General features: G+C 41.9%; 2 protein-coding genes across 2 annotated transcripts; both read left to right on the top strand.

Moving 5' to 3' along the window:
• Window positions 1-712: 712 nt before the first annotated feature.
• On the top strand, window positions 713-5,360 carry thg1l (tRNA-histidine guanylyltransferase 1-like). Its single transcript, XM_079228926.1, has 7 exons — window positions 713-727; window positions 1,101-1,304; window positions 1,407-1,583; window positions 1,679-1,848; window positions 1,946-2,034; window positions 3,786-3,893; window positions 4,779-5,360. The coding sequence occupies exons 2-7, from the start codon at window positions 1,111-1,113 to the stop codon at window positions 4,938-4,940; spliced, it is 900 nt and encodes a 299-aa protein (XP_079085052.1). The 5' UTR covers window positions 713-727; window positions 1,101-1,110; the 3' UTR covers window positions 4,941-5,360.
• A 2,488-nt stretch (window positions 5,361-7,848) lies between these two features.
• On the top strand, window positions 7,849-24,260 carry adam19b (ADAM metallopeptidase domain 19b; the record flags this gene model as incomplete). The annotated part of the gene is made up of 23 exons (XM_079228862.1): window positions 7,849-7,981; window positions 8,229-8,341; window positions 8,439-8,509; window positions 15,687-15,765; window positions 16,000-16,076; window positions 17,715-17,916; window positions 18,025-18,090; window positions 18,575-18,643; window positions 18,758-18,924; window positions 19,142-19,226; window positions 19,686-19,825; window positions 19,964-20,141; window positions 20,227-20,316; window positions 20,518-20,713; window positions 21,555-21,663; window positions 21,782-21,998; window positions 22,230-22,307; window positions 22,908-23,016; window positions 23,124-23,253; window positions 23,348-23,447; window positions 23,535-23,897; window positions 23,983-24,080; window positions 24,157-24,260. 23 exons carry the CDS (start codon window positions 7,849-7,851, stop codon window positions 24,161-24,163), a joined length of 2,877 nt encoding a protein of 958 aa, XP_079084988.1. The 3' UTR covers window positions 24,164-24,260.
• Window positions 24,261-25,227: the final 967 nt, after the last annotated feature.

The following is a 25,227-nucleotide window of genomic DNA, read 5'->3' as shown; positions in this document are numbered from 1 at the left end:
AGCCGTTGGTCGAGACGGAGTTTACACTCTGCGCCATTTTCAAGAGACACTAAACGTCAGAGATACGAACTTTTTAATCCCGGAAGCGTTTTTTATGTTGTTGTATATGTGTGTTTTTTTTACTGTAATAATTTGATAGTAATGAGCTAATTAGTTATTCACCCATAAAACAATATCAACGAATTTCCACAGAAAACAGCCGAGTATTTATCTGGACCACCAGTTCCGTACAACTTGTTTCATCTTATTCATACACGATCTTTGGCATCCGCTTTCCCTCCATAACCACAAGATGGCGCTAAAATACAGATTATATTTGCGTACTTCTTTATAAGTATGGTTGATATATACATATATAAATATACTCCGTAGCAGAAACACAATAGTAAATTCGTCTGATGATGGACTTTTAAAGAGAGGCGCACAAGCAACAGAGAGCAATACGCTATTTGATTTTTATTAATTGTTTATCAATTTACGGCGTGTGCTCCGGAACCTTTGTTCGGTGGTTTGCGGCTTCACTACGGCATAATTTGTTGATGGACTATACACAAACCAACGTGTGTGACCTGACAACTATCTCAGAATAAATGTAGATATCATTCTGTCCTCCTATATTGAATATTGGTGTTTGTGTAACTTACTAAATATCATAATATTAACGCATGAAACGTTAGCTAACGTGCTGCTTTCTGTGGGTGCACGAGACTAGCACAACGCATGACGTGTAAGTAATGACTAAGCTTATAGATGGCTAGACCGACCTGTAACAGCAATCATCCTATTATTAGTTATGAGTTGGCTTGTCACCATAAGTTACTTCTCATTACATGCATGTCTTCCAGGATACATTAACGGATGTCACCACTGCGCACATAACAGCAGCAGAGATACGAATATTATAGCATTAAGAAGAGTGTTCATGTGACCTAACATGTGATTGAAAAACAAAACAATATATATATATATATATATATATATATATATATATATATATATATATATATGTTTTTTTTTTTTTTATCTCTTTGCAAAGAAATCCTCCTATAAATTTGTTTGTGATGCATCTTATGTGTGTGCTTATTGCTTTGTCTTTTCAGGAGCACCCTCATGCTGATTGGAAAGGCCTGCAGATTCGGTGGACGTGTCAGGTCTTGTGTCTTCCAACCTCTGGCCCGTCTCTTTACCGCTTCCAGCAACATGGCCAAGAGCAAGTTTGAGTACGTCCGCAACTTTGAAACTGATGACACTTGTCTCCGAAACTGCTACATTGTTGTGAGACTGGATGGGCGCAACTTCCACAAGTGAGTTTCCACTTCACGCTGTGAGGACACGAGTACTGTTGCAAATCAAGAGGACGATGCATCACTCGCCTTTTCTAAGTTTCTTCATGCATGTTGTTTCAGGTTTGCAGAGCAACACACGTTTATGAAGCCCAATGACGACAGGGCTTTGGGCCTGATGACTCAGAGTGCACGCTCTGTCATGGCAGAATTAGAGGATATCGTTATTGCTTATGGTCAAAGTGATGAGTTCAGCTTTGTTTTCAAGAGGACCTCTACTTGGTTTAAGAGGAGAGCCAGGTACCAATGTTTTGCCACGCTGTCATCCAATGTCATTCCCACACAAGCTTTGCACGGTTTTAACTTAACTGCTTCTTCTCTCTCTCTTCTGGCAGTAAGCTCATGACTCATGTGGCCTCCCAGTTCTCCTCCTCATATGTGTTTTACTGGAAGGAGTTTTTTGGGGAGCAGCCCCTCTTGTACCCCCCAGGCTTTGATGGACGTGTGGTCTTGTATCCCAGCAACCGCAATCTCAGAGACTACCTCAGCTGGAGGCAAGCCGATTGTAAGTGCATACTGTGCTCCAACTGTTGTACAGATCAGGCATTTGACTTCCAGATGAATCTGTTCATGAGGCTGACGACTGCACATGTGTCTTTCAGGTCACATAAATAATATGTACAACACAGTGTTTTGGACTTTAGTTCAAAAGGGGGGACTCACCACAGCCCAGGCAGAAGATCGCTTAAAGGTGAGAGCGCAAGACAATCTCAAATTGATTAATGTTTGTCCGTGTGCACATGTCCAGATGCATGTGTTATGATAATATTAAAGGGGAATACCTCTTTTTCGTCTTTATTTCTTTTGAATATCTTTAAAGAACTGAATAAGAACAGGAGAAGAACAATGAGATTACCAAACCACCATAAAAATAAATCCGAAGGATAAAACGCCTGCCTAATTTAAAGTTTATAAAACATGAATACATTTATTAAGACATAACACTCTCTACTCACAAAGAATGTTTCAGTCTTGCTACAGATGCACATATACTTTGAGTTTTTTTTTTAAACTGAAAGCCACTTAAAAGACACATTTTCATTACTTTGTGATGTACACTAACAATTAATTAATCAAATGCAATATTAACAATCAATTAATTATTTTGGTAATTTATCAAATAAATAGACTAGACTTTTTCTGGTTTAGATATAAAACTATTTTCTGATTCATTATTAGACATGAGTATTGTGAGGATTTTATCAATACTCCTATTGAAACTCTTATCGGTTCCTTTTGATTATTATGCGAGAAAACAAACTCAATAAATTTGAAAATAATCCACATTTTTTTATTATTTGTATGCAAATAAATATTTTTCTTCAGCAGTAAAGTTTCAATAACTCTATATTGAAGACTATACTATTTCAATGTCATCAATAAATATATAAAATAAACAATATTCTTAGAAGCGAAGGACTACATATAGTCCAACAATACAGCTGCTCCCCTTATTAATAACTGTGTATTAAACAACTCAACATACACAGAGAGACTTATTAGTTGGTACCTATTTCTCTTTGATTTTAATATGTTTCTGGTATTACCTGCCTTGCTTGTGAGGGTTTCATTGCATTTGAGACTGTGTGTGTGTGTGTGTGTGTGTGTGTGTGTGTGTGTGTGTGTGTGTATCAGTGTGTCAGAGTAAAGCACGACTCGTGAGAGACGGGCACACAGCGAGAGAGGAGGTTTGCAACGCAGCTATTTTTTCCGTAGAGATCTCCCTCCCTAGCTTCTAAAGTACCGAAAGCAGAACCTTCAACTCAGGACCTTATCGATACTCCAGGTTCTTACTGCTGAATAATCGGTTCCCGTTTAGAACCGAGTTTCAGGGGGTATCCCTAATCATTATACATTGAATACTCAAGTGAATACATTGACAAAAACAAACTAATCAAGTTAAAGACATTTTGTCAGACTGAACATGAGTCGATTCATGGAAAATATCAAATATATTAAGTAGATGCATTTATAATGAAAATGACAGTCATTCGTCGGTTTCTTCCACCTGAAATGCCTCTGCAGCCTCTGTGTGCATTATTTAGTATTTGTGATTAAAAGTATGTAAACTTTGATCATATAAATATTTTAAATGTGTTATGTTACCAAGAAGCTATGGTTCTGGATGCCAGGGGAATGCCTATGAAGGTCACCACATTATCTACTTCTGGTTTATTCTGGTTGAAAGTAAAACAGTTTTCGTTCCTTTAATTACTTCACAAACATTTCTTTGGGAAAAAACCCAAATCAAAGAAGTCTAAAATAATCGTCCTTGTAAATCACAGTTCCTTCTTTGACTTACAAGGAAGATTTTTTTTGAAGTCCTTATTCAAACAACAATAGAGCCGGTGGGTATCTGGTCATTTTAATGGTGTGGATGATGAGGGGACTTTTTCAATGAACGTTTTTGTTTCCGTCTAAATTTGTGCCGTCTCCCTCTAGGGAACATTGGCTGCAGACAAAAACGAGATCCTGTTCTCTGAGTTTGATATCAACTACAACACTGAGTCTCCCCTCCACAGGAAAGGCACCACTCTCATCTGGGAAAAGGTGAGCTGCTACAAAGACTTTAAGTCTGCACAATTATTGCAGAGCAATTCACTTGGATAACTCCTGTTGGAAATCTTTGCTTTTCAACGTGTGGTGAGAGGTTTTAAATCCTTACTGCAGCCTCTTCCAGCAGGTCCCCGCTTGTGCTGCATGGCCAAATGACTAAATATTCACTTTGTAGGAATAAATACAAACGCAAGCAGCTGACAATACTTTATTAGTCGATCTTCATACATGCAGGTTTAGAAAAATATGGCATGCTACAAAAAGTGGTTAGCATCATTGTGCACGATACAGTGCTGCATACATTACCCCCATATATTATGCATTGTGGGTTGGTTATTTACAAGAATAACAAAAATACAGGAACACACCAACCAGGCTTATTAACACGTTATTTATTGCTTATTTAGTCCGTACAATTACAGAAGAGTGAAAACAAGAAGTTGTGGTTATCCTGGGGGTTATGTGCTGGACTGTTTATTGGCTAGTCTTTATTTTTGTTTTCTTTTGTCTGTTGAAAGTACCGTTCTGCTGTTTCTTTTTGATGTCATGTCACAGCTCCCAAAATGACTGGTGAAATAAGTTGCTATCAAATAGATCATTTAAATTTGACCAAATAGCATGGGGGGCGGTACATTACCCCCAAAGATAAAGTGGTAACATCACACTTGAGATACCATGCAGCCTTTTATTTTAAAGAAGAATTTGAAAATGTAACTGACGATACAGTTGTCTGGCCATGAAAACGACCTGTTAATCTTTTTAAAATCAAGACTCCAACAGTGGCATCGCACTGAAAATGTTTAACTCAAATTGTGACCCCTGCAGTCCTTCAAGATGACTTTCATTGTACAACCAATATTCCTCATTCTGTGTGTCCAGCGGGATGAAACTGCCACCAAGCGCATGAAGCTGCCAAACGGGGAGGAGACGGACGTGGCCGTGACTCGCAGCAGGAGGAGGGTGCACGCCCACCACTGCGACATCATAGGGCAGCCGTTCTGGGCGGAGCATCCAGACATCCTGGAGGAAGACCACTGCTGACGGCTCCTGTGCTGCTGCTGCTGCAGGAGGAAGACGTACTGAACTGAGTGGAGCCGTACAAGCAGTGGACACATGATAGAGCAGCTTGATGTTGACTGATGCAGATGAACAACGGAGTCAAACAGCATGCTACCCATGAAGCTTAGTTGCCCCATGAATCAGTCGTGAGAGCGTCTTCTCAGACTGAAGCCTTTGAGGATTGACTTTGTACGATTACTCTCTCACAGCCGGAACATATTCTTACTTTTACATATTAAACTTCAATCATAATGTTCCCTTAAAGTAGGACGTGTTCTGCTTAAATTGATGATGATGATGATGATGATGATGATGATGATGATGATGATGATGATGATGCCTGTCGAGCTCAAAGGGAAGCAGGATGATTTCATAATCTTTTAGCAGCGGGTGTTGAGGAAGTACACAGCAGGCGGATTCTGCCCCTGACATCTTCCCACTCCTAGTCAAGCGAATGCTCTGCTCAGGTTGCTTTTTCCAAAAATATATCCTCATTTGATATCATGAATAACATTGAAATACTACCATCACTTGATCTTTCAGCATGTTTAACATGATACCTCTTGACCCACTGTTCTCTTTTTCTTTTTGCCGAGGGTTTTTTATCTGCGTGGGCTTTTAGAATCTTAAATATCCTTTTTGTTCAGGTTCCTAATCTTTGAATTGTAATGATTCTGGAGGCCTATCTGCAAAGTGTTCAATATCACTTAGTCTGGAGTAAGAAAGAGCATATCTGAGATAGGATTTGGCAGAGTGGAGCAGAAACCAATACCTTGGCAGGAACGAGTGGCCTTGTCTTGCGGCCAGGACACCATTTAGAGATGGCGTTGGATTTGGCGGCCTGCACTGTCATCGGCGCTAAGAATATACCTCACACACCCTGTGCAACCTGACATGTGGCATATTTATCATTGCACTCAGAAATGACCGGCTCAGTATGAATGGCTGCTGGAAGCCTGAAGTGGGAGAAGCCAACTGTATTTTGATACTGTGTAGTAGGCTGGGTTACTGTCAGGTATTAGAGCTGTATTTCTGGTCTCCATGGCCTTGTTTTAGCAAAAAGGCATGCAGCTTCTCTACTGTACTTTATCTAATCAGGATCCAACTCTCAACTCTTCAGCAATTTTGGATCAAATACTTTTTGCTGAAGCCTGTTTGTTTTAATAATACCTCTATAATAAGTTAATGAACAATTACACACTGCACTTAAATTAGCTCTAGTGTACAAAACCACGTTATGATTGCAGAAGTTGCTCTTTTCTTAATGACATTAACCGAATGCTTCGATCAGCTCACTTGAACCAGTGCCAACACTTCCTGTGACTCGACACGTGGCCGTACAGTGGAGACGGTATCTAAGTAACCAGAACACGTCGAGGCAAGTGTGCGGTTATTTAAAGACAGCATGTGTTTACATGCAGGGCCTTAACCTAATTCTGTTGGGATACTGGTTGGATACAACAACTTAGGAAGAAGTCGACACAACCTCAATAATATGGTGCTTAAATAACTCTTTTAAAATATTTCCTGTACTCGGTTCTGATTCATCACATGTCCCTTGAGAAGTAAGCTGCTTTTATATCATATTGTTCAGACTGCAATTACGAGTAAACAAGTGTGTGTGTGTGGGGATGTTGATGTAGGCCAAGGAGAAAGCATCTCCCACTTGTTGAAAAGAACCACAGAACAAACTGAAACTATCATTGGAAGAAACAGCTCAGTATTGAACTGTAATACAATCGATTCAGCTCATTCAAAAGGAGATTTTTTGTATTTTCACTTGTTAAGAGACCGCTCCAAATATTTTAAGGCAATTTAAATGATGGGACTACAAGGCTATCAGTTGGGATAACCATCTTTGAATAATGCATCAACACTCCCATTTCAGAACAAAAGGAAGTGTTCCTGTTTTTCTCATTCTGCCAACTTTGTGTGAATGCAGCTTCACAACAAATAATTCAACGCTGAACTCAATTCCACACATAAAAATGGGTTTATTTGAGGAGTACTACTCAAGTGGTGGAAAACGGTTGTATAATGTCTTCAGTGGTCTGAGAAGATGATGCCACAGTGATGTCATGCAGGGGTATCTAGACTTGGACTTGGAGACTACAAATATACAACAGAACCTTTGTGTTATAAACTGGATATTGGATAATATGTGGGTATTACCAGCCATGCAGGGTTCAAATATAAATGATAAGTTGCATCATGGGAAATAGCCCATAGAGCTTGAAGCATACCTTAATGACTCTTCTTTCTTTTTTCATCTGTCTCTTGTGAGTGCACCAACTTAATGGAAGTAGAATAATAAATGGAAAAGGCCTACCCCTTTAAGAAATAATGTTGAAAAAAATGCAGATTGTCCTTAAACAACCCCTTTAGCTATGAAACTGTCTTATTGTTGAATCGTTTAATGGTGCTTTCTTTTATCATTATTATAGATTAAGAATAACAAAATATAGACAACAAGAATATTGGCGTATTTTTCTTTGTTTAATGCCTCCGATTAAGGTAATGCTAAAAAAAAAAAAAAAAAGTGGTCCACATTGCCTTTGCATTTCTAACATCAGGCTTCTCTAATCAGGATTCCAGTGTCGCTCACTCGCATCTTTTCATCATATCCTTCCTCATCTTGCTTCACCTCAGATCACTGTCCCTCTCCGCGTGTGTGTGCACGCGCGTGCGTAACACTCATCAAGGGGAGGGCTCGAGAATGAGAGCGATGTGCGCCCCGCGGACTCCGCGAGCATCTCATTCAGACGAGGGGCAGCGGCTCACCGCGATGTCACACCGGCGGCGTCCTCTCGGTCCGCTCTGAACCGCCCAGCCGCGTCCACCGCACATTGATGTCTCAGTTCAGATTCATCAGGAGCCGCCGGTCGTTAGGATGCGTCCAGGAGCGCGTGCTTCTCCTGCCGATGCCGCGCAGCCCTGCCTGTGCCTGTTCCTGTTCCTGTTCCTCATAGTGTTCCTGCACTGTGCCGCGGCTGCTGCTCTCTCTGAAGGCGGTGTTTACGATGGTGAGTCTGATTGTTTCCCGGAGCGACATTTAATGTGTAGCCTCCATGTCTTACATCTGTGTTGCGTTGCGTTGGAATGAAATGCAACGTCTTGTTGGGCATTCATAATTATGTCATTGTTTTTGTTCTTTTTTGTATATTAAAAGTGACTCATCCAATGCATAAGTGAAAAAAAAAATCAATGTTATTTAAGTGCATATGCTGCAAGACCACCCACTATATTGTAATTTGAAATGTTTTTCCCCAGGAGAAAATAAGCAGGATTCCCTGAGGAGCATCCTTGATCACGTAGAGAGTTATGAGATCACTTATCCCACATGGCTGCATCCTCACAGACACAGGAGGTCTGCCAACAACGAGGTGAGTGTGTAATAATAATTTAAACGGATACACATCTTGGTATATGCAAGTACGCTTTTGTTTGACCACTTCCTGCAATTTCTGCCTCCCCCTCCAGCATCCTGCAGAGGCTCAGGTTCTGGTGTCCGCTGAGGGCCGAGAGCTCACACTACACCTGGAGAGAAACGAGTGAGTGATTTAAATGCTCCTCTGTGTTTCTTACAGAGGATTTAAGTTGTCTCTGGTCACTTTTGGTGCATGTTGAGCGCTCCCAGGAGCAGGTACCAAAATGAAACAAAAGCCCCCGCCCAAAAAAATAATTCAAATAAGCGCCTCTATCAAACTATTTGGATGTGTCTGAATGAAGTGTTTGAGATGATCCAACACTGAGCTGTGTACAGTATTATTAGACACCCCGACTAGTCCCGTGTATCTGACCAGATGTTAGCTGTCACATAGTACATTTATAAGGTCAGTGCCCTTCTGGGTGCCGAGAGGGGAGACGAAGGGAGGAAAGGAGGGTGATGTTTTTTTTGACGACAGACGGATGACACCCGATCCGTGTGCCTTGGGCAAACAGGAAGTACGACTTTGCGTCTGCATCTAATCTGATGGAGCCGTTCCTGTCCAGCAAAAAAGAATAGGAAGTATCCAGCTCGTTTAATGGACACATGGTCGCTTGGTGGGACAGCAGGGAGAACTGGAGCAGTGGAGATGCCTGGTGACTACAGAGCTGTGGTTTATCACTCTTGGATTTGTGCCAGCACACAAGTGAAAAGCTTTTGTGAATATTAGAAATGGAGTCAATTTTCTTTTACCATCAATTGTATTCTCCCTCTGTCACTCATTTACTCACAGGCGCGCACACACACACACACACACACACACACACACTAACATTAACAAACCGTGACTCCGCTGTGTCTGACTGACCGTCCCCTGAGGGATTTGCCCCCCTGCTCTTCCTCCCCAGCAGGTGGTCACACTGTCAGATTTCCTCCTGGGCAAGGAATTTTAATCAATCACACACTGTGTGTGTGTGTGTGTGTGTGTGTGTGTGTGTGTGTGTGTGTGTGTGTGTGTGTGTGTGTGTGTGTGTGTGTGTGTGTGTGTGTGTGTGTGTGTGTGTGTGTGTGTGAGAGACACAAGGGAAGACACAGTTGGTTTGAGATAGATTCCATGAAACGTTTTTGGGTTCCTCAACATGACAGAGATGGTGTTAACTGATATCTTTGCAGATAGTTCTAAGAAAGAGGAAATGCAATGCAGAAGAAAAAAAATCAAATTCATTTGCAGTTTGAAACCATTTTGTGAAACTTCTCAACGGTTTCCTGAAACATGTTCAAATTTCTTCACCCGAGCCAATCACTTCCGCTTCAGTTACACTCCTTAATTTGTCATGTGCACCACAATTACAGTGTTATTGACAATGTCATTTTTTCTCCTCAGGCTCCCTTTAACAGTGCTCAAATACAAAAATTATAAAGAGAAAATAAATCACAATCAATCAAGTAAAGTATAGATACATAATATATCAAATTGAATAAAATAGAATATCAAATATGGTACTGTGTAGTACAAGTACTAAAAAAAGGAAAATAATTGTAGAAACTAAACTGTTAATTGTCATAAAGCATACAAAAGGAGTTGGGAACATTTAGCAAAGAACAAGAAAGTTAAAACAGACATAGTTTCATATTAAAGAAACACAAACCATTTCCTTGGCATTGATCCTTTAATGCCCTGTCTGAGAGCTTTATTGATGGAGGAAAAAAATCATGTAAATACTCTATTCTGCTTCACTTATGCAAATTCTTGTACGCTTGTCTGCCACAATTCACTTCGGGACTGTACGAAAGTCATTATGAGGCGGTCAACACAGGGGGGTCCTGTGTTGTTTCTGGATTTAGTAGTCTGGATTTATTTAGAAGTGCAGGTCTTTCAACATTCTCTCACCAGATGTATATTTCATGTCAGCCTTCCCTTGAATGCTCAAAGCTGCTCGTTCATTCATTCAGTTACTGACACAGCAGTTAAGTTTAGGAGCTTTTTGGCTTCAGAAAAGTAGTGGCTGTAATGTTTGGGAAACAAAATGTGCAATTTGGTGGATATTATGAGAATCACTGTTCCACTAAAAACATGTTTTTTTATTGAACACCCTTTTTGGTTACATATCTTAAGTTTATACGATTAACCGATTTTGAAAGATTAAAGGAGAACGTGTTTTATAAGACGAGACATCAATTTAAAAGATTTTAGTAACTCTTTGGAGTTTAAACATTGAACTAAGTTCAGCCCTCCTCTCCACCCCAATCATTTTCACACACACAAAGAATTTCACCCAACCACCAGCTAGTGTTTCCCGTCTCTCCAAGACTAAACAGCAAATCCAGGACTCGGTTACTGTTTTCATTTTATTTTAAATATATCCTCTGTTGGACTAACAGCAGTTTGTGTCACTGAAGATCGAGGTCTGATTTTGGAGAGAAGCCAGAGAAAATGCTGCCAGCGTCCATCTCTTGTGTCCTGGCTACTCCCTCTTGTCCTCATTGCCCCTGGAACTGTAACTCTGACAGTCAGCAGATAAAACGAGCTGTGAGATGGTCTCCATCTATCTTGTCTTTCTGTTTATTCTCCTGCATTTTACTTCCATTTTCTTTGCCCTCTCCCTTATAATCCAGTCCACCTCATGTACACTTCGCTTAATGTATCACTTAATCAAAACCTTTAGAAAGACCTAGCTGGGAATGTTTGTGGGCATCAGTACTCCCAGTGACTGTAGCATATAGACTCAACCCTTTTATGTCCTCGCCTGCCATGCTTGTCAACGTATGTGTGCGTGGGTCTTTTTTTCAGTTCGTACGAGCACCGCTGTTAGTGTCTACGTGTGTCTGCCTGAGCTTTTATCTTAATGAAAGGATACGGTGCTCCCGTAGAGGCTTGATTTGGTTAAGAGCCAGGCAGTGTGCTGACTCAGGAGTGCAGGGAAAAGGATGTAAAAACAGGCAGTGAGTGGGGGAGGAAACTGTGTACGAAAGTGACTGGTGGACCGGAGGAGAAAGGTTGAGGTGAGAAAAGTCATGGAAAGAGGAAAGTGGCGACAGTTGGGGTCAGTTTGGGTGTGAGTAATGTGCGTATGGTTCAGATATGAATCGTGTGGATGCCCCTGCTTCCTCCTCTAGATGACTTTCTCTGTTCTTCTGTTTAATGCCCTTCCTGCACACCCTTAAGTGCATGAACCTGAATTGAGCACTCCCTTGTGAAATGCACACGTCATTGTTCTAGTCTCCCCCTCGTCCACACCTCGTACGTCTTCCACTGTCCACTCCGAAAACGAGCACCCCATTCTTTCTCATTTCTTTCCTCACCCCGTCTGATATTCCCCAGGGCTCTAGTGCAAATATGCATCTCCCACGCGCTCTCCGCGGTCAGGGTTTGGGGAGACTGTGGCCACACGCAGACAGACGACACGCAAACAAGCACGCTTGCACACACACACACACACACACACACACACACACACACACACACACACACACATCAAAATAGACACACAACCGCCCAAGGAACACTAACAAGGTTGAAAGCTCAGACCTGATGGATCCCAGATCTGGGGAGCAGAGAGCAGGGATGCATTCGCCTTGTCCTTGTTTCTATGTTTAGTCTCACAGTGGCTCAGTCCTGTCTGCTTTGATGCCTTAATGTAGGCCAGTGTGTTAGTCTGTGTGTTGGGGAAACACTCACTCACACCGGGCTTCACACCAAAGTACATTGGCCTCCCTGTGCAATAAAAGCCTCTTCATCATCCGTTGCAGAGTGGTACTTTGACTTTGCGTCAGCTTCCTCCCTCCCTCCACCCGCTTGCGGTGATGTCATCTGATCCTATGAGAGAATGCGACCCACTGACCCTCATGCATTACCCCCCCCCCTACTATCTCCCAAGTACATTAGCATTACTCCCCCACCCTCATGAGGCTGAACCAAGCCTTTGTCTCAGCCTCACTGCCAGACAGTCCCGATTCAGCCAGCATTGCGGTCCTCAATCACAGCATCTGTCTGAACACTGGACGACGTCCAAACTCTGTAGAGCTCTCCCGCCATCGCACAGCGCTGTTTGCAGTCTTGATTTGAAAGCTCTCACGGCATTTAACAGAACGCAATTACACTCAAGGGTTGACTTTTTTTAATCGAGAGCTAGATGGGACAGAATCTTAAGTCTGTACGGTAAATACGAAACTACAACCAGCAGCAGCAGCTTAGAGTCTCTAAGAAATAGTCTTCTGCGTAACCCGTGTAAAACCGAGTAATAGGGTTTGTTAAATCTCGCTTTTTGTACGGGTAAGCAAGATATAGTGTGTTGGGCAGTGAGCTGTAGAAATATTTCGTTATCATTTGCAAGAGCCAGGATAGCTGTTTAACTTGTTTAATGTCTTTCTGCTAAGCTAGATATCTATCGTCTCAAATATCTCACAGTGAACAAGCAAATATGTCAATATTGCAAAATCTCAAACTGTTCATTTGAGACAACAAGACACCCCAAAGATAGCCAAAAGCAACAACAAAAGCATTCTCAAGACAGCTATGCAGAGCAACAAGAAACAGTAAAACATTAGTAACAGCAACAATATCCAATATTCGATACATTTAGCCATGCAAGTGACACGAAGCAACAACACACAGTCAGCAACAGACATTTTTTTTACGCATACACAAATGCAGATAATAAGACATAAATAAAATGACCGTTTTTTCAACTTTCTTTGATCAACATTGCTCCTATTCTTACATCCAGAAACAGTTTGTAGCAATGAATCAATGACATAATGCTTTACTGTATTTAACTGCATGTGCATTGCAGTTGTCCTGCAGTTGGTCCATTTACCTGAACTAAATATATATATATATATATATATATATATATATATGTATATATATATATATATATATATATATATATATATATATATTTTTTTTTTTTTTTTACTACTGGAAACACCGAAGTGTCAAATTGAAACTGTTTGACTGCACCTGCAGGTTATTTTGGGTGGTTCCTGCGGTTGTTTCTTCATGCCGGATGTCAGATGCATTGTTTCATCTTTCATCTAGTTCTTTACGGTTTAAATAAACCACCAGTTGGCACAGATACAGTGGCTATGGCATTAAAAAGTCATGTCAAAGGAGTTATAGTCAATGCCTCAACAGATAAGGTAGTAACTGTATTTAACCTTCCACAGCATTTTTAGTAATGGAAAAAAAACCTCAGCTGGCATTATGCTTTCAGTAGTGGCATGGCTTGGTTAATAGCATGTTGTGTCTATATGTCACATAGCGGCATGTCATACAGTCTATGAGTGTACTCAGCTGCTGACTGGGAGAATCGGGGAGAATGGAGGACGTCTCCTCATGGAAGGAGGGATCCTTCCTATCTAGCAGCCGGGTAAAGCTCTATCAATCACCAGCCACTCTGCCATTAACTCTGCCTGTTAAAGCGACAGAGAGGGTGACACAGATGAGAGGAGTGCATGATGGGAATATCCGGAGAGTGGAAGAAGCAGGAAAACTGGAGGAAGGCCATATATAAATGCGGTTAGAAGGTCAAATCACAATATGGGGGGTTACCCTGCTTAGGGTGACATCAGCCGGATACGTTACCACTGACTGATCATTTTTTAGCCTCCCAACCCCAGGGTGGTAATCTGTGAAAGGATGAAGCAGACTTGTTCTGTCTTTGTATTGCTTTGTGGCTGATTGTATCAACAGGCTGTCATTGTTTCAAGACGCTGGTCTCCTTCAGGGCATCTGACGGAAGATAAAAGAAAAATCCCCATCTTCCCTTCATTTGTCTTCATCTTCCTTGAAAGGAATAGTTTGACACTTACTTCTATGCCGAGAGTTAGACGATAAGATCAATACTTCTCTCATGTCTGTGTGTTAAATAGAAAGCTACAGCAGCCGATTAGCCTAGCTTAGCATAAAGACTTGGAACAGGGGGGAAAAAGTTAGCTTGGCTCTGTCCAACAATAACAAAATATATTCCCTCTTAAGCTCATTGATGAACACATTATGCAATTTCTTTAATACGTGAAAAAAGTTGCAGAGTCACTGAAACCAGAGCCAAGCCTGATGTTTCCCCAAGGCATTATGCTAAGCTAAGCTAGCAAGCTCTTGGCTGTTGCCTTCTATTTGATGGAGTGGAGATAATGAAAGTGGTATTGATATTCTCATCACTCTCTGCAAAAAAAAAAACGCAAATTAGCGCTATTTTTCCAAAATATTGAACTATTAATTTAACTTCCCCCTAGTGATTTGCTCTAATTCTATCCCGCAAAGATGACAAAGGAACAACAGCATAAATAGCTATTACCCTGAGGTGAAACCACAAGCGGGCTGAAATGAAAAATAGGTGAAGATACAAATCTTAGTGGGACATCTTGGGTCTGTCTCGTGTTTATTTGAGACTTACGTCAAGTCCGGTCTTTCGATCAGCACCAGTAGAGACTTGTAGATTCCTCTAAAGCTTGATTCTACAGGAGTTACAGGCTGTTTGATGCATCGGAGTTTGACCGCAGGGGGAGATTTAGCGAGCCGGAGCAAAAGAAAACCAGCTGTGAGGCAGGGAGAGTTTATGAATGAAAACAGGAAGAATGGATTGAAACAGAGCTGGAAGGAGAAAGACAGGAAAACAAGCATCTGTACGAGATGTAAATATTGGGCCGGTAGGTTGACAGAAGTTTGACAGAAATGGCCCGAGCCTGAAGACACTCACTCAATCACATACGCAGACGGAGAGGAAGAGGAATGTAATGTTTTTCCACAGTGAAATTGATGTTTCTCTTGGTACGTGTATGTGTCCCTGATTTATCAGCCTCTCCTTCACAGTCTGTATTGTATACTAATGGAGAAATTCCACTAATGCAGAAAAGAATAAGAGGACATTTGTAAATAATAGCCCTGTCAAGCAAATGCAGTCTGGACACCAACAAATGTATACTCTCAGCATCGGGAAGTTACTATCTCTTACTTATAATATACTCTCCAGAAAGAAGGGCCATTTGGGAAAGGTACATATGGATTTTGTTACAGTCTCAAAACCTTTCCACATTATTCCTTTTATTTCCTCTTATCCTCTACGAGGATCTTTGTCTAAATCTTTAAAGCAGTCTGGTCTTGTCTCTGTCAGAGTGAATGTTTTATGAGCTGTGGGATGCTGGACAGATCTGTCTTCTTCTATCTCCTCTGATTCAACCAGCTTTTACTCTGTATATTTTTCACCATTGTTCCACCATATTGCTGCTCTTTCAGGAGATTGAACATTTGATGCTACATATATTCTCTTGCAAATTGCCTTTGTGCCATCTTCCACCAGGCAGCTGTTGGCCCCTGGATATCAAGAAATATGGTACACTCCCGATGGAGCCCGCAAGTCCTCCTCTCTTGCCAGCACTGTAAGTCTATGAGACAGTTTGATGCTCTTAAAATGCAGTGGGGAGCTGTAAGTGATCATACTGTAGAAGAGAAATGGATATACATGTAGTTTATCAAATCCTGTGACAGGAGGATAACAGGCAGTGTGGTCATAAAATATTTCATTTTATGCTTACATAACGAGGTGCTCTGGTTGAATGACCGTCTCTCTTATCACTGTGCATGTGTTGAGCTTGAATTGTTTTGTGTTGCAGGGACACTGTTTCTACCACGGGGAGGTTCTGGGTATGAAAGGCTCAAGTGTTGCTGTGAGCACATGCTCAGGACTCAAGTAAGTAAAACTCCACCACGGGCTGTTTTCATAAAGTTTTCAAATATTTAGAGTTGGTCCCAATGGTGAAAGACATTTTTTTTTAAATTCTAAGAAGTGTCCCATAAGACGAAATCCCTCTAAAAGTAAAAAGTTGTTCTTTAAGACAGCTCCTACAGTTAAGAGCAGGGAAGAGGACTTTCTGTAGCTTCAGAGTTACTTCAGCAAAGAAGTACAGAGCTGCAAGAAATGGAGCAAAGTAGGAAAGTTTCCCCAATTCTCAAAAGCAGGGAGTTAGTGCTGCAGAATAAATCGTGGAGGGAAGGTATTTGTGATTGATCTTAATAATAATGTGTTAGCGGCACACGCTCAATGAATCAAAGCTTTCAGCTCCATTAATGCTAATTTTCCTGCCTCAGTTCTTTAACAGCTGACGTTTCTTACTGTTTGATCAAATACTTGTCGACACAACACACATACATATGTTACTGTTAGTTGTCAACTTGCCGAAATAGACATTTTTCCAAATGTTAGCACCATTTTCACAGCTCTGAACATCACTATCATGCATGTAAAAGGCTGATTGGAAACTCTTTCTTCAAAATAAATCTTGCTTCCCTGATTACAGAAACCAGGTTTCATGACCTTTAAGAAATCAGGTTATTGCAGATTATCATATCTAGATCAATACAAAACTAAAAATCAGAGTCCAGCACAACTCTTTCCCCCAGCTGGGAATCCTCACTATGAATGTTTGAGCTCTCGGAGAGAATCCTCAGATTGCCTGTGAACATGATTTTGTAGATGAAAAGAACCAAAGCATGCACAACAGTTCAGCCTGTGATCAAGCCGTGGCTGAGTAGATAAGGTGACAGGAAACAGTTGTGTGCAGTGTCTTGTGCAATCTAGTGGGTTAATAGGTCATTGTCTCGGGAGCTGGTTCATTGAGTACAGCTCAGTATGGAGATCCTGTGTTTTCTCCTGGTGCCGCTCCAAGGCAGCTCATCCTTCCTGCTAGAAACACCGGCAGCAGTGGAGGAACTGGAAAGCACTGACAGAAAATCGTAGCCATATGTGTGTTTTTGTGGGTTCAGAGCTCTGCATCTGGAGGAGGACTGAATGAATGCTTCTTTCTACGAATGTAGATTCTCTGGAGAAACGCAAACGCAGCATTGAGACATTGAAATGTGGGCGTCTGACCTCTCCAGATGTTTGCTACAGCTGCTTGACCTGCTGCTGCGTGCATGCTCATGTGTTTGTGTATAGACATCTGCGTTTATGAGCGGTTTTGTTAAGAAGCCAAAAGAGTGTGTATCGCTCGGTCTGCCCCAGCTGATTTTCATTTTATAAACAGCAGTAAATAGCTTTATAACTTTGCTCTGCTCCACCCATCCGCAAAACCACCACAGCCAAATAAAAAAGAATCCCAATCTGTCTTGCAGCCGTGTATATATTTATACTACCCATATATTACTGACAAGGCAGGGCAGGATTACTGTTGGGAGTTACATTTAATCTGATGTTTTTAAGATTTATTTACAATATTTGCTCTAGATTTACCAGTATCCCACAGAGTGCAAAAAGACAGACAGGATCATTGATCCACATTGACTTCCTCGTGCTGTGATTGGAACCATCAACAGTGTCTTGTTTCCTCAGGGGACTGATTTCTCTGAACACAAGCGTCAGCTACCTCATAGAGCCGCTTCCTGTTTCCACGGGTGCACAGCAGCACGCCGTGTTCAGAGCCGAGAGTCTCCATCTACCCGGAGGAAGCTGCCCGCATCACTATGGCAACGAGGAGCACGAGGAGGGGATCAACGACTTCATCCATGGAATGATGTCACCGCCGAGCGTGAGGGTGAGCTGGGACAGGACAATGGACAGAATCACGTGCCCCCGAAATCCTTTGCAAGTTTTACACAAATCATGACATTAGCGTCACCACAAATTCTGTTTGTGTTTTTAGGAAAAAAGGGACCTGAGCCAGAATATGAAGTACGTGGAGCTGCTGATAGTGGCAGACAAGGCTGAGGTGAGCTCGCATTTGTGGATTTGGTCATTTGGGCACTTTTTAACTAGACAAGGAATACAAAATGATAACAGTGTTACCTGTGGGAGGACAGGGATCATGCGATCATGAGATCATGATAGCAGCACGCTGTAGGTGGGTGTGAATGGTTGTGTGTCTCTACATGTGAACCCCGCCACTCGCCTAACGTCTGCTGGGATCGGCTCCAGGCCCCTTGTGACACTGGGGGATAACTCGGTATAGCTGGATGGATGCATGTGGAAATGTTATGAGCTATTTATATGCAGCGTAAATTGTATATTTTAGTATTATAATGAACTTAAATATAGAATACAACAGTAAATTGCCCCCATCACTCTATTTAGAGCTAGTTGTGGTAAATTTAAAGATCTGAATCACATCCTGTTGGTCGTCTAAAGTTTTCTTTTGAGGTTTGTGAAGAAAAAGTGTGGGTGTGTCTATTTCTGTTTTAATATGTGGTTTTCAGTTTGAAAAGCACGGTGATCTCCAGAAGACCAAACTGAAATTACTGGAAGTGGCCAACTTGGTTGACAAGGTATAGCATCTGATACAAAACATGAAAACCACAAACCGACTCATCCGATTCATCTGAGCCATGTCGAGTAGTGATGAGTCAAATTCTCTAAACATCTCCTGTCCACACCCACAGTACTACAAGGCCTTGAGCATCCGCGTGGCGTTGATCGGCCTGGAGGTGTGGAACAGCCAGGACATGATCAGCGTTTCAGACAACCCTCACAGCACTCTGGCAGCGTTCCTGTCCTGGAGACGCAAACAGCTCCGCGTCCTCCCCAACGACAACGCTCAGCTCATCACGTCAGTGTTTCTCTCTCCATTAAATATCCCATTTGTCATTGTTAGTGTTTTGTCCAACGTTAGTGTCCCACCTATGTCCTCTTAGCCTCCTGTCCCGTGGTGTAGATCTCTCAATTGATTCTATGTTCATTGTGTGAGACAATAACTATCACCGGTTGTATCCCAGTGGGCCGTTGTCCAGCTGGAACTAATCACCAGTGGCGTTTTGTGTCTCCAGGGGGAAGGGCTTCCAAGGCACCACCATTGGGCTGGCACCTCTCAAAGCCATGTGCTCTGACTACCAGTCCGGTGGAGTGAACACGGTGAGAGACAAGAGTCTAAACAAACATTAAATCCCCCGCACTTGAGTAGATATCCAGATGGGGTGGCTGTAACTCAGGTGGTTCAAGGGGTCAGACAGTGGTTGTCAATCGGTAGTTTAATCTCCAGCTCTTCCTGTCTGTGTGTTGACGGAGTCTTGAGCAAGACATGGACCCCAAATTGTGTGCCCAAAACATTTAAGAATCAAAAGCGTATCCCAGATTAATATAACGTAATACTCAGTATGTTTTCACTTTGTCAAAAATAACGTACATATTAGCCGTGTATATTAGGTTAGTATTGTGGAACGCCAGCATGTATCCAGCGATATGACACTTTCTCCAAATTGCAATGAGAAATGAAGAACATAATATATATTTTTACCCACCTCACTGAAGCATTGATGTTTTCTACAGATCTTGAAGTAATCTTTGACTCTTCTTTTTTTTTCTTTTGAATAGGACCACTCAAAGTCAGCTGTGGGTGTAGCGGCCACCATGGCACACGAGATGGGCCACAACTTCGGCATGAGCCACGACAGTACAGGCTGCTGCCAGGCGAAGGCCGAAGACGGAGGTTGTATCATGGCTGCTGCTACCGGGTACGATACGCAAATGTCCTCCGACCAAACCAATAGCCGCTATTAAACTAAGGGGACAGAAAAACTGACGATTTGAAAGATGTCATTGGATTTCAATACAGTTTGCATAATGTGTTTGTCTTCCTCGTCATGCACCAGGCACCCATTTCCACGTGTATTCAATGGTTGCAACCAGAAGGAGCTGAAGAGCTACCTGAGCTCTGGAGGAGGGAAGTGTCTCTTCAACCTGCCAAACACCAGATCCATGTATGGAGGGCAGCGCTGCGGCAACGGTTACCTGGAGGATGGAGAAGAATGTGACTGTGGAGAGGAAGAGGTGTGTTGCGTCTCCTGTAATGTTGCCATACATTTTTTCCTTGTATGTTTTTTCCTGGACTCCTGACTCTACACTCTTTGTGCAGGAGTGTACAAGTCCCTGCTGTAACGCCAACAACTGCACTCTGAAAGCTGGAGCGGAGTGTGCCCATGGCGTCTGCTGTCATAACTGCAAGGTACTAACATCCATCTGACATTCACAACGATCCAAATCTGATGATCATCCCATGATGGATGTGTCCCCTGGGCTAATTCTCACTATACGATGAATATTATAGCAATTGAAATATAGCTCTTCATTCTGTCTTCATATCTCTTGTCATCCTCCTCTTCAGTGTGTTTCCTAACCATTCTTCCTCCTCTTCATCTCTGTGCAGTTGAAAAGCCCAGGTGTGCTGTGCCGTGCTCCCTCGGGCTCGTGCGACCTGCCAGAGTACTGCGATGGGAAGGAAGAGTCTTGTCCTGCTAATTTCTATTTAGTGGACGGTACGTCGTGTGCAGGCGGGCAGGCCTACTGTTACACCGGCATGTGTCTGACCCTGGAGCAGCAGTGTCGCGCCCTCTGGGGACGAGGTGGGTAAACTGAATGCTTATAATCTATATCCCAAAGGGGGTTCTGTATATTTTGATCACATGCTGCGTATACAGTATGTATAGTACTGTAGCATATATGTAGCATATTTCATACATGCGTATATACTCAGTTTCCACTTTATTGGGTACACCTAACTACAACTAATGCAGTCTAATTGCAAATTAAGACAAATTCTTGACACACTATTTCAAAAAATATATATATTAACAGTTTCCAAGGATGTTTGGATTCCAGATACAAACAAAATGTACCATTTAATGCCCAATTGTAGAGATACCTTGTGCCACCTACTGTCCTGACAGCACATTTGTATGTACTGTTTGTGGTAAAAGATTATTTAAAATATATGTAATGTGTTTTTTTGAGTTGAATTGAATCAAAAATCCTGTTCTCCTTCTTCAATTTTCATGGCATGATGGAATTATAAAGGTTTCAAAAAGATAATCAGTTTATATGTGAGTAAAAAAGAGTATGCACACAATTGTAGCCATCACACAATCCCATATTTTATCTTCAGTGCAAATAAACATGCAGTTTGAAGTGAATATGCCGAGTAGAGTTAGAGATGGCGCCTCAGTGGGTCACAGGATTAGGGGTTTTTATTGGACAGTGTCCATATTCACGTTGCGACACAGCCTCCCTGGAGAGCCTTTGTAGTACCACAGGAGCCACACTGAACCATAAGGGATGCCATCTGTTCTCCATCAGGTGGTCACATTACACACTGTGCACACATTTAGTTTGTGTGTGTCTGTGCGTGTGTGTGCGTGTGCAGACTTATTCATGTGTTTCTGAGCACTTTCTCCCCTCCGACCACAGATGGCCGCCCGGCCCCTGACCTGTGTTTTAAGAAGGTAAATGAAGCTGGGGACATGTACGGGAACTGTGGCAAAGATCTGTTTGGGAAGTACAGGAGCTGTAAGGAAAGGTGAAGAGCTAAACAATTTGTTCATATACTCCATCTATCACATTTTTGTGTATCTTTATTTCCTGAGAATGACCAGTTTCACCAAACTGATGATAGCCTTTTTTGTTGTCTCTTCCAGTGATGCCCAATGTGGGAAAATCCAGTGTTTAACCTCAGCTTCGAAGCCCATTGAGAACAGCGCTGTGCTCATAGAAACCAATGTAAATGTGGGCAACAAGAAGATCCAGTGTATGGGAACACATGTGTACAAGCCGGGGCCGGGGGACGAGGAGGGGCAGGGGGACACCCTGGACCCGGGCCTCGTCATGACGGGCACCAAGTGTGGTGTTGACTCGGTGAGATTTACTTCTAATGGTATCGTTGTGGCAGAGAGCATGCTTTAGATCTCCGTTTGAGAAGTTGGTTTGTCTATTACCTGTCAGAAAGCCACATTTAATTGTTGTTATTTAGTAACTCTGTGGCTCCAGTCTTTGTGATGTGCATAAAGAAAAACGGTACCACTTAGCAACTACTTGATTCATTAACCGTTTCTCTCACTCTCATCCTCTCACCACTTCTTTCAACAGATTTGCTTTAATGGAGAATGCCGCAATGCATCTTTCCTCAGAGCTGATGAGTGCAATGCCAAGTGCCATGGACATGGGGTAATGTGTGTGTGTGTGTGTGTGTGTGTGTGTGTGTGTGTGTGTGTGTGTGTGTGTGTGTGGGTGTGTGGGTGGGTGGGTGGGTGGGTGGGTGTGTGGGTTGTGGGTGGGTGGGTGTGGAGAGGAAGGATGCTGGGAAGATAATTTTCCAAAGAGTGTTGGGGGAAGATTTGGCTGCCAGCCCGCTAATATGAAAAAGCTTGGCAGTCGTGCAAGAAGCATTTAGATATTTTACTTAATCAAAGCTGTAATACTGTAGATGAAAGTAAAAATACCCCAGTACAAGTAAAAGCAATGCATTCTAATTCTTGCTAAAAGTACAATTACAGACGTATTATCAGAAAAATGTATGTAAAGTAACTTGTGGTGGAGTAAAAATGACATTATTTTTCTCTCAAATGCAGTGAAGTAGAAGTAGAAAGTAGCAGAAAATTCAAGTAAAGAACAATTTAATTGAATTATACTTAAATGCTCTTAGTTACATGTCACCACTTAACCTTTTTTCCCTGCTTGAAATTATTTTGACGTACTTCTCTAGTGTGCTTTAGTGTCAACGTAATGAATATAAAAAAAATTGTTTGGAATATGTTCTTTCGCCAGCTGTGCAACAACGATCATAACTGCCACTGTGACGCGGGCTGGGCTCCTCCTCTGTGTGACCAGAAGGGGTCAGGTGGGAGTGTAAACAGTGGACCTGTCATCAGCCACAGTGAGACACTTATTCATATCATTTTTTCTTATTCTACTGGCAGTTTAGAATATGTCTTTGAAATTATGCAATTTTCTGACTATTGTCTGCTGTTCTATGGCGAACAGGCAATCTCCTTCCAGTCCTGGTGGTCCTTCCCCTGGTTCTCTTCGTGGTTTTGTGTGCTGTTGGACTCTGGTGCTGCTACAGACATAAACTCCACCCACTGAAAACCTCTGCTCCATCTCCAATGTCAAGGTATGGCATTCTGGAGGGTAAAATACTAATGACAATTTACTTTCTATTTTATGTGGATGTGTAAATACCTTTTTATTTACGTTTTAACCCTCAGTTGTTCAGTCCCGGTCGAGGGAAAGCTTCTGGCTGACGACCATGCGAGCGGTCATGCAAACCCGATATTTTTGCAAAAAAAACAAGACTCAGACCACCTGGTAAAGAAGCCCACTGTGACCCAAACAATACTGCCAATCGCTATTGTTTGTGAATATTAAAAGAAACCACTGAACTTTGTTCCACAGGGGAAGCCCTCTCCGAGCCCGAGCCCGTCCTGCTCAACTCGGTCCAGACATGCTATTGTGCGTCCGGCAGTGAAGCCTCCTCCCATACCTGCGTATACTTCAGAGCAGAAAGAGTCAACACCTCAGCCCCAGATCCAGCCTGTAGACAGACGATGCTCTCCTCAGGGCTACACTCCGCCTTTGGTTAAATCAGCGCAGCTCACCGAGCAGAGACGAAACCAGGCCCCTCCACCACCTTCAGGACGGCCACCTTTGCCTTCCTCGGATGCCAAAACCCACACACAGCAGTCAGTGGAACCCAAGCCCAGACCAGACCCCCCAAACAGACCTCCACCACCTTGCCCTGTCAACAGACTATCAGGGGTGAGTAGGATTGTAAGTGTTTGAATAAAGCCAATTTTGCTCTAGTTGATGGCTGTGAAATATCTGTTTTGTTATTTTGATGCAGGAACTGCAACAAATGAAAGGCCTGCAGGTTACCACCAACGCCCTGCAGAGAGGAAAAGCTGCATTGGCTCCATCTGCTGGACAGAAAAAGCTGAACAGGTAATTTATTTGCTGATGTTTTCTAATGTAAATCTGTACAAAACCCTTGTTAAATTCTCTCTTTTTTATCTTATAGAAACTAACAGCTCAGGGAGACGTTGGGGACCACCACTTTCATCCAATAATGGACTGCGTCACACTGTCTTTTTGAATATTAGCTGCTGACAAGAAAACTGTAGGATATGATGTATACTTAACACTGTGGTTTACAGTGTACTTACACTCATGTATTGAAGGAAAAGTGTAGAATCACAGCAAGTAATAGTACATATCACAATGAGTGCATTTTAAGTCTTCAATCTTTTAAGATTTATGCTCAATATCTGTTTTGTAAATTAGCGCTATGTGTCTGCTTTCACAACTACAAACAGCAAACCCTGTGAATTATTTTCCCAAAAGTTAATGGAAATGTGAAGTTGTTCTACATGTGCAGCAGTGTTGAAAAACTGTTCCAGGAATATTTATTTGCAAAGGAAAATTCATGTTTACAATGTAGCCTGTGTACAAGACATGGTGTCTCTTTAAGAGCATCAGCTGTAAAGGGATATCTTATATTAAGAAAAGATGCCAATATTGAAGTGCTTACGCTTCTTATGTGTGAATAAGAATGGGATTCTAACTGGACTAAATGGTACCAGTGAAAGCCCTCAATGCATGCTGTAATAGTTGCTTCTGATGATGAGAGAGATATATCTGATATGTAGCAGAAATGGTAGGGCTTTGTCAGTTTCTTATTAGTTTTGTTTTAGTGATTTTATACTGTTGTGGTCTTGCACTTTGAGCAATCATTTTAGTGTCAAATACTCTGAAAGCCTGCAGAAGGAGAGTATTTGATGAAGATGTTGGGTGATGTATCACTTAAAGGTGACCACTTGAACCCACACTGATTCTTTGTTCTGTCCCTAACTATCAGTGATGAATTCAACTTTGTCCATGGCATCATTTTAAATAATTTCACATTGGTAAAAAATAATAATATGAGCTATAGTTTTTTTTTTAACATGTCAGGTAAACATCAAAATTAAATTTGAATCATTTTGCATGTTCGTCCGACTATGTTACTGAAACTGTTCAGTGGGAGTTCCCTTGTGACCAAAATGCTATAAAGTAAATGTATCCTATGCTGTGTTACAGGGATAACTTTGTA

Source organism: Taurulus bubalis (genome assembly GCF_910589615.1).
Source record: "Taurulus bubalis genome assembly, chromosome: 13".
Taxonomy (NCBI): domain Eukaryota; kingdom Metazoa; phylum Chordata; class Actinopteri; order Perciformes; family Cottidae; genus Taurulus; species Taurulus bubalis.
Note: the sequence above shows the minus strand (reverse complement) of the source record. Positions and strands in the feature narration are given on the sequence as shown.

Bases quoted from the DNA above. Each gene is read 5' to 3' on its own strand.
- thg1l (XM_079228926.1), top strand. From the start codon at position 1,111: ATGCTGATTGGAAAGGCCTGCAGATTCGGTGGACGTGTCAGGTCTTGT. The intron at 2,035-3,785 runs GTGAGAGCGCAA...GTCTCCCTCTAG, and splicing joins AGGCAGAAGATCGCTTAAAG to GGAACATTGGCTGCAGACAA. The intron at 3,894-4,778 runs GTGAGCTGCTAC...CTGTGTGTCCAG, and splicing joins CCACTCTCATCTGGGAAAAG to CGGGATGAAACTGCCACCAA.